Source organism: Aricia agestis, chromosome Z (genome assembly GCF_905147365.1).
Source record: "Aricia agestis chromosome Z, ilAriAges1.1, whole genome shotgun sequence".
Taxonomy (NCBI): domain Eukaryota; kingdom Metazoa; phylum Arthropoda; class Insecta; order Lepidoptera; family Lycaenidae; genus Aricia; species Aricia agestis.
The window spans coordinates 36,916,502-36,933,719 of NC_056428.1; the positions used below are offsets into that span (position 1 = coordinate 36,916,502).

At 35.2% G+C, this 17,218-nt stretch overlaps 1 protein-coding gene across 2 annotated transcripts in view; it reads left to right on the top strand.

The window, feature by feature from the left end:
- Nucleotides 1-17,218, top strand: part of LOC121738909 (DNA-binding protein D-ETS-3) — a 75,093-nt gene that overhangs the window by 46,582 nt on the left and 11,293 nt on the right. For both annotated transcript variants that reach the window (XM_042131179.1, XM_042131180.1), the window contains 2 exons: nucleotides 3,226-3,297; nucleotides 17,170-17,217. In XM_042131179.1, coding sequence (XP_041987113.1) covers nucleotides 3,226-3,297; nucleotides 17,170-17,217 — 120 coding nt within the window. The remainder of the gene's footprint in view (nucleotides 1-3,225; nucleotides 3,298-17,169; nucleotide 17,218) is intronic.

Here is a 17,218-nt window from a genome sequence, read left to right on the forward strand (position 1 = left end):
TCACAGGCTAGCTATCTGTATTAATCTAATGAAACCAAAAATACTTTTTTACTGGCTTGGTTCTTTAAAAACAGACCTGTGACGGCACCTTAACTTTGTAAATATCACATATTACAGAGCGACAAAGACCTCAGTACTAAAATATGCGAACAAATGATTACTTAAATATCAATTCAACAATATAATTTCTCAAAATCATTGTATCAGTTTCTTTGAAATAAATAATAAGAATATGAAAAACATTTTTTTTGTCTGCAAGGTCAAGCAATCTTTTGAGGCATATCGATTACATAGTAATATTTATATGAGAAGACGTATAATGTATATGTCGGCGTATAGTGTACAAACTGAATAACGGCCAATATCGAGTTACATGATTGATGCCGCGGGGTGGTAGCCATATGACTTGCGGACAAACAGAGGGATAGTAGTTTTATGTGAAAATATAGTTATAAAAATATGAGTGTACAACAGACCCCCGCAAATCCGACAAACGTTTTGCAATTCGGATTAATTAATTTGTCGGATTGTATAAAATTGCTTTCCACATATAACCTGAAGCTTTTTCTGATACACTACAAATCCAAATGATAACATTTTATAAGAATTACAAATCATTTTCCTGGAGAAAATTAGAGTACAAAGCTTTTTTGCATTATCTACATGAGCAAAGATATCCCAAAAAAATTATTACAAGAGGCCCCGAACTAGCCGGCAGCTGGATGAGCGTGGGCCTACTGTATTTAAAGCTTATATTATGATCGAGTTACGGTTAATAAATACGGCTTCTCTACATTGGCTTAATACGAGTACCTCTACGTTGAAACTTTACTATTGGGCATAGACAGCTGCCGCAATCATGATATCAATCATAGATAATAGTTATCTATCATGGCCAAAGTGGAGAGATACTTTTACGGTATTCCAAAGTATACCTTTATAACACGACTTGCTGTATCAAATTTATGGAACAGTGAAACACAATGCTAAATAGTTTCTAAGAATAAAACAATTTTTTAAACTCGGAAATGAAAAGGTGATTAGTTGTCATTAGGTGGAATTATATAAACTGAAGTCTATAAATTAGGCACCAGTTAAAGTATGAGATACCTTCTCCATCGCTCTTTTAATAGTTCTCAAATAATATCAGTGTAAACTAGCACCCCAGAGTTTAAACACGTTCTACAATAACGTCACTATCAGCACCCTTGCGCTCAAAGACCCGTGGAACATGGAATCAAAAATACACCCGAAATCAAAGGACTTTCCACAATGTTGCTCCAACACTAACAACGCGTGAAATCCTATTGAGATCTTCAAAGAGGCTATAATCCTTGATCTCTTCGCCCAATCGAATATGTTCTATGCGTCATAAAAAATACGGTATCTATTGGCTTGACACGTGTTCCCTAATCGCTTAAGGCATTGTCATCCCCCGTGGAACAAACGGGCAATATCTGCACAGATTTCGTCGCCCGAGGCGCGCTGATGAAGTGGTCGTGTTAATTATTAAACAATTTGCTCCACAATCGTGCGATGATGAAAGGTCGTCGTCGCGTCATCAAATTACTGACCCCATATTTGATCTTACATAAATATTACTGGGACGTATGTTGTTTTAGGAAAATTATAGTAGATGTACGTATGTAATTGATATTGAACATGTACTGTTTAAAATACTTTCATTTGACAAAAAACCGTCTGTTTGTCTTACAACTTGTTCGTCATACTTTTCATTTAAGAACTACTTTTCATTTCATTCAAGAATAATTTTAAGTAATTGAGCAGTAACCTGTTTTTAATGACTATTGAAAATATGCCAATGGTCATTCATAATTAGAATTTTTTGGTAGCTATTATTTGTATTATTAACGATAATCTCATTTCAATCAAGTGTATATTTATTGTTATAATCGTAATACAAGAATAGGCGCGCCACAAAACGAACGGATATTGGCAGAAAAGTAATTATGTTTCAATATAAAAATATAAGATGAGTTTTATCACGGAGAAATCAGAGGCGACGCAATCAAATTATTTGTTTTCCCTCTGTAATTACGTTTCGTTGATTGGAAATAAAAGATCGATTTGTCGTCCTTTAAATAACTTCTTTCGTACGTAACACAATTTTATAAGCGGCTTCTATTTCCACTGATCACGTTTGGTTACATCAATTTTAACTCAGCAATAATCTGGTGGTAATTTTGTAAGAAAACAATGTGGTAGATTTGAATAATCGTAAATAATATGTCGGTAAACATAATACATAATACAAATCATTCGCAAATTACCTACTTTTAGTTGATCAGTGTGATGTGATTTATACATCATTGGTCAATTTAAATGTTGTTGATATTTCAGCGATTTCTTATTACAAATATACTACTACCGTAGTACAGTGTACTAAAACCACACTGAATACTGAGCTTAGAGGAGAATGCAGTGTGTTAGTGTAAACACCGTTAAAAAAAACCATCTTCATATCCATACAAATTGCCGATCCGGGCAATTTGTATGGGTATGAAAACGGCATTTTTTTTTAGTTCCCAGTCTACGAATAATAAAATTCCCAGTATTGTTCTCATAGAAAAAGTTGTTCATTTTGACGGGCTCATTTGATGATTTCAAGGATAACGGTGTTTACAATAAGACACTGTATACTTACTCTGTAAGGGCCTTATCACACTGGCGATTAGCGAGCGATCTGAAAGCGACGCGATTGCGCAGCGCTCAGCCGCGATAACGTCGTGATTGCGCGGCGTGCACGCAGTTTGCTTTCGGCGTTTTGGACACTCAGCAGTAAAATGGATTCTGACGTCACTCCCTAGACGAGTCTACTATATATAATAATAATCTGTGTAGACGAGTGTACAAAATGGCGTCCACGCCACGCCGCGACGACGCTGCGCTGTCGCGACGTGCACGCCGGGCAATCGCGGCGTGTGCGCTGCGCAGTCGCCTCGCTTTCAATCGCTCGCTAATCGATAGTGTGATAAGGCACTAATAATTAAATGAAGATTTTGACAGATAAAGTAAGGGCTTATATCAAAATTATATTAATTTATTTACAGCTAAGTAGACAGTGTACGTCTCTGAGTGCGACAGAAAAACTACAATATAATATTTTCTATTATAGCTTTTACGTTGTTTTCAAGAATGCATATTTTGTAAAAATTAATTAATAGAATAAGTTATATCAAACCTAATCAAATATTTTGTTTGCAGGATATGGAACGAATTCGTTATCTGCTATGTCAAAGTCGACGCTGGACGCCCATTCACATCTTCGTCAACCAGGTAAATATACTTTGCTTCCATGAGAATATACAGGGTGTGACAAAACTAAATGATAATACTTTAGGGTGTGTATGGGTCCCCTATATAGAGTTAGATGTGAAAGTAGCAGCGCTGAAAGAATAACTTTTTTTTGCTTTTGTATTTAAAAATGCATAAACTTTCATGCGCTTGCCCGTACAAATCCCAAAAACAATTTGATTTTTCAACGCTGCTACTTTCACAGTAAGCTTTGTATTAGGGACACACACACACTAAAGTATTGTCACTTTGTTTAGTGACACCCTTTTCTTTTGTTCAATTTCATTGGCATAGTGTATTGATTTCTTTGAGTATGAATAATATTGTTGTCAAATTATTGTTTTTATCGTTGCTGTAACATTAGGAATGATGTAGTCCATACTTAATATTATAAATACGAAAGTCTGTCTATCTGTCTGTTACCCCTTAAACCGCTGAACCGATTTTGACGAAATTTGGTATGGAGCCATTACTTTGCTTCCCGGGAATCATTGAATAAGTTTACATTCCGGAAAAATGTACGGTTCCTATGATAAACGATTTTTGGCGCAACGAAGATGCGGGCGTCACCTGGTAATAAATATTTTTTTTGTCTAGGTTAAATTTACATTAACATTGTTGTTCCTCTAAAAAGTTTTTCTATGAACTTAAAAACCTAAAATACTTTTAACTTTAAATAAGTGGGCAAACGAGCAAACGGGTCACCTGATGGAAAGTAACTTCCGTCGCCCATGGACACTCGCAGCATCAGAAGAGCTGCAGGTGCGTTGCCGGCCTTTTAAGAGGGCATAGGGTAATAGGGGAGGGTAGGGATAGGAAGGGAATAGGGGAGGGTAGGGAAGGGAATAGGGTAGGGGATTGGGCCTCCGGTAACTCACTCACTCGGCGAAACACAGCGCAAGCGCTGTATCACGCCGGTTTTCGGCGAGAACGTATATTCACTTGTCATTGGTATGTTTTTTAATACAAAGAGGATACTATAATATAAGTATAATATTCGACTGAACAAACATATTTTAATTCCTTTGAATATTATAATATATGTATTAGTATTTATGTTTTTAAAATTCCTGTTCATTGGTGCACGACAAATAATAATATTTCAACGATAGTCAATACATATAGTTTTATATTATATCTTCTTAGATAGTCAATACACATAGTCCTATATTCTTATATTATAATTGCCGTTAATTTTCTTGTGGGTTGTTGGCTTATGTGACTTCGGTCTATGCACGACGCAATTGTACGAGATTCGCTTTCTATCATGAAAATTTTATTCGACTTACCATATTCTCCATAGTTCAAAATTGAAAATCAAAGAAGCTCCCAAATAAAAGAAAGAAACTAACGAACTAAAACATTCCTTAATGCGTTCGCAAAACGGCCGAACGGGATTTGTTTGTCTACACGGTCAGTTACGCTTCGCACACATTCGTCCCGAGGCGCACATGTTTGTCCCAAACGTTCCATCAAACATATTCTTTAAAGGGTCACCGTGAACACTGAATACATTAAACCTTTGTCAGAAGTTTGTTAATTTTTTTATTGCTGCCTATATTTTATTGTTCCAAAAAACATAACGTATAAAATATGTTACACTTAACAGCAAATTTATATTTAATTTTTAGCCTTCACGATTCAACGCAAGAGCGACACTTTTAAAATTTTATTACACTATTAATTTACCCTCGTTCCTTGTTCGATCCAGTAAATTTTTTATCATACTATGTAATGGTATTTTCGACAGTAACAATTTATGGGAAAACTTTGTAGTTTGGGGACTCTAGATCTCTACTAAATTGAAATTACTAGATTACACGAGCTGCCACAAACTGACATACAGATACATAGGCACAAACAGATATATCTAACTTCTAACACCCCTCTTCTTACGTCGGGGGTTAAAAAGTCAACCAGAGCTTTGCGTTTACTACTAAAATGATTTTCATCTTCATTTCAATATGATGCCACAGACTGGCCGATACGTCAAATATAATATAACACCCCATATTTTTTTAACAACTATATTTTTGCATTGGGGGTTAAAAATTAAAGGGTCGTCGTTACATCGAATAACCTTCTCTACTGTAACATCCAATTCGTAACAAATCAAAATGACAAAACTTTTAATCACGAGCCCGCGAATCCTACATGTTATTTTTGTCGCGTTTATTTTGGGAAAACCAAAAAAGCCGAACGTCTCAATTTCATTAGACAAAGCAGCGTGTTTGCGCGCGTCACGTGACCGGCGCGTGGCAGACGGGGTCAGATTACTGTGGCCGAACTGTTAAGGGCGACACCACGCGATAAAGTCAAAACGCGAAATGTGACGGTGGCTTTTTAGGGTGCCGTAACCAAAGGGTAAAAACCCCTGTTACTAAGACTTCCATGTCTGTCCGTCTGTCTATATAAAGATACAGAAACCTTCGTGCGCGAGTCAGACTCGCACTTAGCCGATTTTATTTTATACTGGCTTTTACCGCTGATTTTGTCCGAAGTGAAGACATAATGGAGGCGATCAAGAATTAGCATGGAACTAGATGCAAAATTATGAAAGTAGGACCGATTAAGGACTAAATAAAAAAAATGTATTTTTTCAATTTATATTTAAAAATATATATTCCTTTGTGATGCTGAATAGCTTAAACTATTAGTTTTGCCTCACATGTTAGTAACTTAAGTGAGTTTATAAGCAAAGTTAATAAAAATAAACTTAGATCCCGCATTGGAAAAGTTTTGAACGAGTTTTATTATAATAGCTTTCTCAATATTTCCATACTAATGCGAGTCTAATAATAAAATCTCAAATTTGCATTTTTTACCTCTCTATGATCTTATTTACATACCTAACTATACATTGATTAAACTTTATTTATATTTATAAATTTGAATGTCCATGAAATTCAATCAGACATAATAATTATGTCTAATTAAATTTCACGTACATCTATATAAATAATACGTGAGCCAAAAACTTTGTATCCCTTTTGACGAAAAATAGGGAAACGTAGGTGAATGAAATTTTACACAGTTAAAGTTTTAAATATGGTGAAGGAGTGCATCGAACTAATATTATTTTGAAATTATGCTTAGTTATGATGAAAATCATACATTTTTTTTACAAATAAAAACATTACACATACTACAACACACACACTAGGGAAAATGACAGATTTTTGAGTGACAAGCCTATACATACGAATTATACTCTTTTATTTATGGTTGAAGTCTTTTGACAACAAGGTGACCTATAGTATTGGGTCCGACCGTAAAATCCTGTATGAATCGTTATTTTCGATCAAATATATTTTAAAATAATCTTTAGAACGTATAGAATGGATTAATGTTGGGTTGCCTTGTCAAAAATAGCCGCAAGTACCTCTAATTAAGTTAAATGTTCATGAGATAAATGCATAATTTGTTTGAATATTTTTTTCACTAAATTTTACATCATTTGAAAGAAAATGACGAGACAAAATCAGGTATAAATGGTTGCCATCTCTAAGTCGGCCGCAACCTAAGGTTGCCAGCCCGTAACAGACATAGTTCTTCATCAAAATTGAAGCATCGATTTTTTTAATAATTTTGGTACAAAATTAAAGTTTTATGCATTTTGTGCATGAATATCCATGGTTGCCAGTTGCACGATAGCCGCAAACTGGGGTTGCCATGACTTTTGTTTAAGACAAATGTTCAGGCCTACAATTATTATGCCTGGCAGAATTTGAGGACATCGAGAACCCGCAAGATTGCTAGTTTTATTTAACAGGCGTTTTTATTTTTATGCGTAGTGTCCTGTCATTCCTCAATGTCATTCCTTCTTAGTTCTTATTTTTATGTTTAATACACGCAGTTTGTGTTACGGGCTTTCATTTTGCTCAATTAGAGGTACTTGCGGCAACTTTTAACAAGGCAACCCAACATTAATCCATTCTATACGTTCTAAAGATTATTTTAAAATATATTTGATCGAAAAAAACGATTCATGCAGGATTTTACGGTCGGATCTTAGGAACTATTAAATGCTTACACGGCCAGTCTAAGATCAGCTGAGTCCCAAAGACAAGAGTTGAAAAATTATGATAAAGTCACAATTTTACAAAATATAGGTAGTAGTCCTAATGTCGTTGAAACTAAGGCCGAATTTCGACCATTGGGCGCTAGTTCTAATTATTATAGTTGCAGTTTTGTGTAAGTTGTTTTTATAAAAATATCTTTAGACATCGAGAGCTAACTTTAAGGTTTTTAAATAAAAAAGTACGCTTGCTGCCATTTTCCAATTTCAAATGTATCTTTTGTCTATGACGTATCCACAACTAAGTAGGTACAACAATCACAGTAGTACTCCACTTTCTTTCATATTCACTTTCACACTTTCATTTTTAAAAGTATCTTCAAATATATCTTTTGTCTATGAAGTAGACCACGACACCACAGAGTAACCAAATAAAATAAATTAAAATTTCCAACTAATCATATTTCTACTAGATCACGCCCGTAACTCTGTTTCGTCAAAATTCATCTATCGCGTGGAAACCGTACATTTTCCAGAATAAAAATGAAATGAATGAAAAATGAAAAAAAGGTTTATTCAATAAACAGATACAGCTATCATACATTTTTTTATCTGCCAAAAGTATCCTATGTCCTTTTCCGGGACTCAAAGTATCTCCATACCAAACATTAGCATTATCGGTTCAGCGTAATCGGGCGTGAAGAGGTAACAGATAGACAGACACACTTTCGCATTTATAATATTAGTATGGATGATATTGTATCCACCTCATAAGTCATAGCCAGCAGTTATACCGATGTATAACTGTACAGTTGGAGTAGTCAATCAATGTGACACGCAATATACGTGATAGACATGCATTTAATTGTTCAATGTTCGTATAAAACATTGTTATTACAAAGTGTTTGTTGTGTGATCGACCCACCCAAGACAAACCGCGCTCCTCAAACACGTAGTGCAAACAAGGGGTAAGATATAAAAAACACTGTCATGGATTCAGTTTTATTAAGGAACGTTGGAAGTTCAGTAAAAGACTAGCAGGTGAGAATAATTAAGAAAGTAATAATTATTGTTGCCTCATAGGAAGATTGAAGTTTTATAGGAAGATAAACATTTTCACTGAAAAAAATCAGATGAGAAAAATGTAAACTTAATTTTTTATGTTTTGATCGCCCAAACAGAACCTTAAAAATAAACTTAATTAGTTTATTTTTAAGTGCCTTAAAAAGACATCTACAATTCCACATGCTTATCTTTAATTGGAGGAAAAGAACATAGAAAAAACTTTTGCCGCAATATATCCTTACACAGTACAGTCTCTTACAAGCGAGTCAAAATCACGTCGCTATTAATATCTTTATTATAAAAGGAAGTCCTTTTTCCTTGTACATCCTCAAAGCAATTACTGACCAATAATCATATGTTCTAACAAACAGAAACGTCAAAATTTATCTGGCGGGGGTTTTATTGAATTTGGGGGAGTCGGTCTGCAATCAAATGGCTCAGGGTCATCGGTTCTATTCTCGGTTGCACGATAATGCGCTGGAATAGTGTAATAATTACCCGTTTATTATTATTTTATTGCCGCTCCGAGCTTCGCTCTTTTGTCTATGGGACATTTGCTCGGAGAATATCTGTATCCTTATTTCATTATCCTTGATTTAGTTTGAGGTGGTTTCTGTCTTGGTTTCAGTTCGGTACTTGGAGTAGCTTTTGTATCATACTATTTGGATGCTATTTTGTAGAAAATTGATTCTCGAAATAGAAGAAAATAAAGTGTACCTGTAACTAATACATTTAGCTGCAATAATACAAACTTTTTTACATTTCAATTTGCAAAGGAGTTGCCGCTCAAAAATATCTTGTATTTAAAACGTTTATGATATCACAAAAGTAATGTCTTACCAATTAGCTTACAAAATATAAGTAGCACCATCCATTCAAAACAAAATTATAAATGTTACATTTATAAGAATTCAGACGAGTTTTCTTCGAAAAATATAAGAGAAACAAGCCTAAGTGACCAGTGATATTGATCGATGGGTGTCTAAGGCGTCATAATTGGAATACAAATTTCTTCTTTGACGGCGCGGCCACGTCGCCGGGAGGGTCGTGATTTAGCCTTTTGTGCGTCACGCATTAACTCCTTCTAGCCTCTATTTACACCCTACTCTGTAGCAACCAGCCAAACAAAAATTAACCTTACGCATCAGAAAATAAGCACTAAACCACCTCTCGTTCACGCTTGACCAATGATTTTGGATTCACAGCGAAACGGAATAAGAACTATTTCGAATTTCGTAAAAAAGTGGCGCTCGTTTTTCTGTTCGATGGCGCGTTTGACAATGAATCGATTAGCGGCCGGAATAAGAGCTATTTTCGTGTGATAAAGCCGGAGCACAGATTAGTGTTGGTAATGGGTGCGTAATTACAGTAGAAAGGCAGACATTACGAGGTTCATTTGGCGAGCGATGGGAAGGGGTTCCAAGTGCTTTGGGAATTAACGCGCTGATTTCATTTATCTGCAAACATCGTACGTGATACTGAAACGCTCTTTGAGCCACTTCCAGTGATTCAGACAATTAAGAGATAGCCAGGGCAGGTGGTTGAACCTTAATGACAATTATTGTTTATTGTTGAGAGAATGTTCAATACGATACATAAGTTTATGACTTAGGTACGCTCACTGGTACTAACTAAATATAAGAAACGGTAGGTACACTTAAAATAAAATCAGCCAAGTGCGAGTTGGACTCGCGCACGAAGGGTTCCGTACCATTATAATTTATAGAGCAAAAATAGGTAAAAAATTGTGTCCGTAGTCAACCAAGTTTTCTTGATTACAGATATATTTCTGGGAAATTAAGAATATTTTAAATTATTTGTGTAGATACGGATTCAAATACTGATGAAAGACTACAAGTTTGGTATTGATGCTACCATTCAAAAGAATTGAAATGTAAGCTATAAACCACGTACAGTAAAATCTTTTAAGAAATTCTCCGAACATTTTACCCTCAGAAGCTGTCCAGAAAACGTTGCAATAAAGTGGCACAATAAATTTCATATAGGGTGGTATGTTTGCCGTAGGAATGTATTGTTGACATAACACGGGGAAGCGACAGTGCGCTTAGCTCCACAGGGGACCAAAGGGGACCACGGGGGACCAATATGTTCTAGCAGAAGATAAAATGCACTTTGACCCACTGAGAGTGGAATTAGCTTGGGCCTTTTTAGAGTTAGGAATATAACCTTCTTTCTTGGAGCCTAAAGGGGAGAACTAGGGTTGCGAGTGAATTCTTGCGTCGGTAATAGCTAAGTATTGGTAGAGTTGGTAAATCTTATTTTTTGTTTGAAAAACTGAGGATTTTCTGTATTTCGAACTTTTATAGTACTTAACATATTCATCAAGGTATTTGTTCTTATGTCGATCTTTTGTAATATACTAATAACATATTCTTAAAGCAACTTTTTATAGTAACATAATAATTATATTGGTATATTCATCATTGGTACTTAGCAAATGGTTGAAAAGCAGCAAAAGGGATATTAAACAGATTCTAATAAAGGCGGATCAATTCCATAAAATCTGGAATTTCGCGTCCCAAATTCAATATTAACGGCAATATTACGGAGTAAAAAGCCAATACTCAATATCTCATCCCCTCAAATCTAAAAACAATCATAAAATAATTCGCAGCAGTCGAGTTCGTCCCACCAATTCGACTCGCAAATGGAAAATGTAATCACAGCGGATTCTATTTGCTGTCGTAACTTCGTTTGTGACGTACAGGTGTATGGCTTTGTCCACACTGTGCCTTTTTCTGTTTGTCAAGGGCATGCGTTATAGCGGAGTCAACAGTGAACGTGAGGCATGCCCGCGACGCATGCCCTCTGACCGTATCCAAAACTTCAAAAATGACAATATTGGCGTTGCGTTCCTTGACGCAGTCAATTATTGAATGCGCCAATATGAAAGTTGATGACGAAAATTGAAGATGAAAGTGCACAGTGTGGACTTAGCTTATGGACCAACTTTTATTTTGATAAATATTGTGCGTTTGTAAAAACCTACACTTAAAAAATAATAATTTTGAGTGCAATTTTTATGGTAACGCGCTAACTCGATAGTAGAATAGAGGTAAAATAGTTTATTTTACCTCTATCTCTTTTCTTTTTAGCTGTTCGAAACTCGAAACTCTTTATGTGGATAAATTCTTGAAATCTTAAATTATATCTATATTTATTTAAGTACCATCGAGGAAATCGATTTATATATACAGTTGACGGACCTACGTCATTTGGTCGGATTATGTTAATACAATATTACGTTAGGTTCACACGGCACAATACTGCACGTTTTTTTGCAGTATTCATATTATATCGATTGTACTGCAACAAATCGTGCAGTACAATCGACGTGTGAATGGTTCTAACTTCTATGTACATTGCATGCGCGACTGTTTGTTCGTTAAGACGCATACTGCAAGAAAACGTGCAGTATTGTGCCGTGTGAACCTAACCTTAGTCTTGATCTGTCAACTGGACTTGACATGCGCGACCAAACTAGGTTGGTCCGCTATGAATCAGCTTCTTTGATAGTACATACACGAAAAACTACAAAACCTAAAGGCTTCATTACATTTTGTAAGCGATGTTACATTTAACCAAAAATAATACTATCCATAAATTCAGTATTTATGGATAGTAAATACAATTAGTAACGAATTTATAGTATTTAAATAAATAGGCTGAAATCCGAAATTACCAAGAACAAAATCAAAATAAAAATACGTCCAAATTCCGCTTCGATGAGCTCGGATAAGCAACAAAACGTCCAATCCAAATTGTCGCCTCGTGCCTTTTATAAATATAATCATCGCGCTCACTCGTGTAGATGCTAATGCGTAGATGGATAATCAAATATGGAATATGTTCCATATTTGATATTATGGTAAAATATTCTTAACGATTTCTCTTGCTTCTTCTTAAAATTTTAGATCGTCATTCCAATCTCTACCAATGAAGCTAGGCTTCGCTCGGAAGAACTTTTGCTTCTATTCTCATGGACAAATACGCGCGTAGTTTCCCGATTGTTTTCGCGCGTAAATTCCGCGCAATATCGCGCATTTTGCTATAGCCACAGAATATATAATAGTAGTACCAACTATAGCATGCTTTCTGAATGAGATATTTAAAGCTTAGACCTTCCAGGCATATTCGGAGTCTTTCTGACAATAACACGATGATGATGACGCACCAATATCCTTGAGTTCATTACTGAACCACTTTGATTGCTATCGAAATATAATTTGTAGATTACAAAATAGTGTACTATTAGTACTCGCCGTGAATTCTGATAGCCCGCAATCGATGGCGGGCTACAAGTAGTCATTTATCATAATCTTCTCGATTAGATCGCGCCTCGCCCCTACAAGGGGCATTTAACTACCCTCCATTTAACAGTTATTTCATGCATTTTTTTATTCAGAACGTGTCTTTTGTATTGCTGACTCAGTATGTTGATTAATGCTCGAAATAAATTAAATTATAATGTTATCTTATCGATTTCATATAAATTTAATTTAAATTATTAGAACTTAAACTCTTCGAAATACAGAAAAGAAGAAAAGTTGTGCGAAAATTATTCCAATTTCAATATCATAGCGAACTTTTGCTTATAACTTTCGCATTCATAAACATTTTGCAAATATTTATACGAGTAAAAGTTACAAGGAAAATATTTGAAAAAAGCCTGACATTTTCATCTGTTCTTTTCATATGCGGTTGAATCTTGTAATTTTTCACTCGTAAATAGAAATTATTCAACCCAGAATTTTTTAAGGGTCATATGTTACAATATTATTTATTAGCTGTATTGCTCTTAATATGGAATACCTTTTGGCAGCCCTGGCTGAAATTGCGAGTAAGTTATTTCTCGTAACGTAAGTGACGTAAGTGGCGTGTTTTTAAAACGTTGTTTCCTCACATTATGCTAATTCCCAATGTCAATGTCTAAAAACTTTACCAACGACCCCTAATAGCCGGCAAATGTGGTGAATTTTTATGTTTTTGTTGCCTTGACATCATAATGTTCAAGGTATTCTTAACCCTAAAATTATGTTTTATAGTTAAGTTAAAACACCAATATGAGTTAAGATATAGTAAATCTTACGTTTCTTGGGTTATGTAATCAGTTTCTACGACCCCTAATTTTCCCGTGTCCATCCGTCCATCAGTTCTTGTATCATGTAAGCCGTCGATACGATGAGAGCTATTAATGATCAAAATTTGCATTGATTCACAACGCCGACAAGTACATTTTTTTGGGTAGTTATCCTACCCTAATAACTTGTAGGAAATCTTACCCTGTGCGTGAATTATGCTTCATGTAAGAGAAAGCATAACATTTTGACAAACTATCAGCATAATAATTTAACCCAGTTTATTATAATACTAGTGCTGCCTAGGTTATTATAATAATATAACCTAGTTAGCGCCGTGACTAATTCCAAACGCGTTAGCTTAGTCACCGATAATTGCAATGATTAATGACAGTTTAAAGTTTAGTTTAACCTACCTTGTATACTTGTTATACAAGGTATGTAGGTAGGGTACCCACTAGCTAGTATTATAATAAAATACTAGCTACTAGCTAGTATTATAATAAACTACTAGTTTATTATAATACTAGCTAGTGGATACCCTACCTACCTACCTTGTATAACAAGTATACAAGGTAGGTTAAACTAAACTTTAAACTGTCATTAATCATTGCAATTATCGGTGACTAACCTAACGCGGTTGGAATTAGTCACGGTGCTGATTCGACACAGCTCCCTGCTTTATAGCCCAGGAGCTAACGCGAGTATCGCAGCTCCCTGCTTTATAGTCCAGGAGCCAACTCGAGTGTCATTAACAATTACTACTTTATTATTATATTAACAAAGCGCGAATTGTTGGGGTCCTTTTGTTTCTATGTGAATGTGCCTCGAATTAGCGTCACATTATTTTGGCTTGTATGACGGAGGAATAGAAACTACTTTACCGTGACGTAATAACTTCGAGTATGGCCCTTGAGAATTATTACTATAATTTGCATAGCCACTAAAGAACCGTGAATAGGTAACAAATGGAAGGACCATTGTCGTGTACTCTTGTAGATATTATGGCCGCAGGATATAGATGAAAAAAAATTAAACAATATTATAAATGGAGCGCGTACCGTATATGCACAATATAAATATACTAGCTGCTGCCCGCGACTTCGCCCGCGTGGAGTTCAGTTTATAGCGCGCGATGTCAACAAAATTAGTGTCAAAAGCTTTTATAAAAAAAAACCCTGGTACCCCTTAAATCAAAACAGCTGTGCAGTGTACATAATATTTCATTTTTTTTAATTAAATTTTATATTTTATGCCAAATTTTAAAGCTTATTCAGGCCCATAATTACACAACTTTACCCATAAACTATAATAGTTAGTTAGTAGTTAGACCTATCATTGATAGGTCTAACTTTTAAGGTTACGTCACTGCATAGATAAAGTACTGACTTATTCAATAACGTAAGAAAGTAATAACAATCGAAAAAAAATCGAAACTCGAATGAAAGATGATACCACCTCTTATAGAAAGAAGTCTGGGTAAGTGTTACCGCGATGTAGGAGACACACGGCGCCATCTATTATGATTTTTTGGAACTAACTTAATTTGAACAAATTTACGCATTTTCACCCCCTTACAACCCTTTTTTCCAGTAAAAAAAGTAGCCTATGTCCTTTCTCAGGCTTTAGACTATCTGTATACAAAATTTCATTACAATTGGTTTGGTAGTTTTGGCGTGAAAGCGAGACAGACAGACAGAGATACTTTCGCATTTATAATATTAGTATAGATCATTCATAGTAACACAATCGAGACCTTGGTATCAATATCAACGCAGGTTTTGTGCGTGTGCTTGTTTTGTTACTTCAAGTTTTATGAAATTACACCCAAATGACCCCCGCAATAATGCATAGCCACGGAGAAAACAACCACTTAATTGACAGGATGACAATATGGATATAAGACACCTATGTCTAGTGACATTTTACAAAACAGCTGGCGTGAGAGTAAGTTTTGAAAGTATCAGGACAGTGCCCATGACTTCTAGAACCAACGGCGTTCTGTTGATAGCTTCCAAAATATATAATACCAATGCATTCGTATTATGACGTCGTTGAGATATCATTATTATACGTCACTCTTGTCTCACCAGTGGCACATAGTTCCCTATGGCGTCGAACACGTCATGAGTCATGACGTATTAAGCTCTGACATTTTACTGGTTTAAATTTCGGAACTCATGTTCTAATTACAAACAATTCTTATATATGTAGGGTTGTAATTTTTAACTTCCTCCTTTAAAGTTTTTTATCTGCCCGAGTAGGTAAAACATTTAAATTTTTTATCGTTCAAGCGGCGACAGTCTACAGTGGCATTATCTATGCTAATCTGGGCCTGCACGTTCTATTCATTATGGCTGCTTTAAATGCAATCTATGCAACGTATCTGGATTTTTTCGGTTTTGTTGTTTGTCCGTTGCCATGGTAAGCTGTCTTTTATTGCCGCACTTCTTATGCCTATATTCTTCTTTGGGGCATATTTGGGTTACCTGTTGATCAAAATTTGAGGCTATGTCGGCCAGCAAAGTGGTATCTTTGAATCACTCAATGAATCACATTTCACAGATTTTGAGGTGATTAGCTGTCGATCTAATTTTATGGCCAGATGACTAAACAAAGTGCTATCTTTGTATCAAACTTAACACTAAACACTCAAATTAAAATGGCGTAAGATTGTTGTTTCTGCCCGTAAAACTGCTGTACTGATTTGTTTTGGTAGCTAGTTTCGAAGGTGCATTAAAAATCTTCCTTCCTCAAAAAAATCCTTAAAAGTATTAGACCAGGTTCACACGGTATTGTCAGAGTAGACAGAATGGTATTGTCCTAGACGTTTTTTTGTATTCGTTTGGCGATGGCTTGTAGTGGATTTGTTGGTACACGATTTGTTGCAGTACAATCGATGTATGACGTATCATGCATGTGCTACTATATTTTATTCGTTAAGACGTATACTGCAAAAAAACGTACAGGAAACGTGCATGATTGTGCCGTTTGAATCTGACCTTGATGTTCCTAAAAACTACAGCTAAAGTATCATGATAGGTACTGAAATAGAATCTACATCAACATGCAAAATGCCATTACAATTTACAATAGCTACTTTTAAGAGTAAAATAGAAAATTTTGCAAGAGAATTTCTCTTGAAAATATATTTTCTCATTACGTTATTTCATCTTTTGAATACTACTCGCTTCCATTTCAAATGTGAATTTATTATTTGTATTGTTACTATCTTCTCGGTCAAATAGTATTCTTTAAAGGATATCTAGTATTCTTTAAAGGAGCATTGTAAAAGCGTGTTGAAAGTATGACCCAAATTTTTAAATCGTATACTTTTTAAAGCTATTTTAGGAAAGTAAAGTGAAAACAGAATCACTTCGTACACCGTGACTACAATCATGATTGCAAAACTGTTTATGCACAATTAGCGTCGATCATAATATGCAATAATGGACGAATATGTAAACTCAACATGTTCCAAAGTTTGTCCATCATTAGCTAACGCGACGTGTAGAGGCCGTATTATAACATCAACCATCATAATTAATTTTTAACCATAGTTAAAGATAAGTGTTTTGAGTGGAAACATTTTTTGAACTTGCAACACAGAACACTTTCCACTCTATAATATTACTTTACAGACAATTTCTAATATGTGTGGTTTATTTTCAGATCCCTATCAGATGTTTGGGCCCACCAGCAGTCGATTAGCAAATTCAGG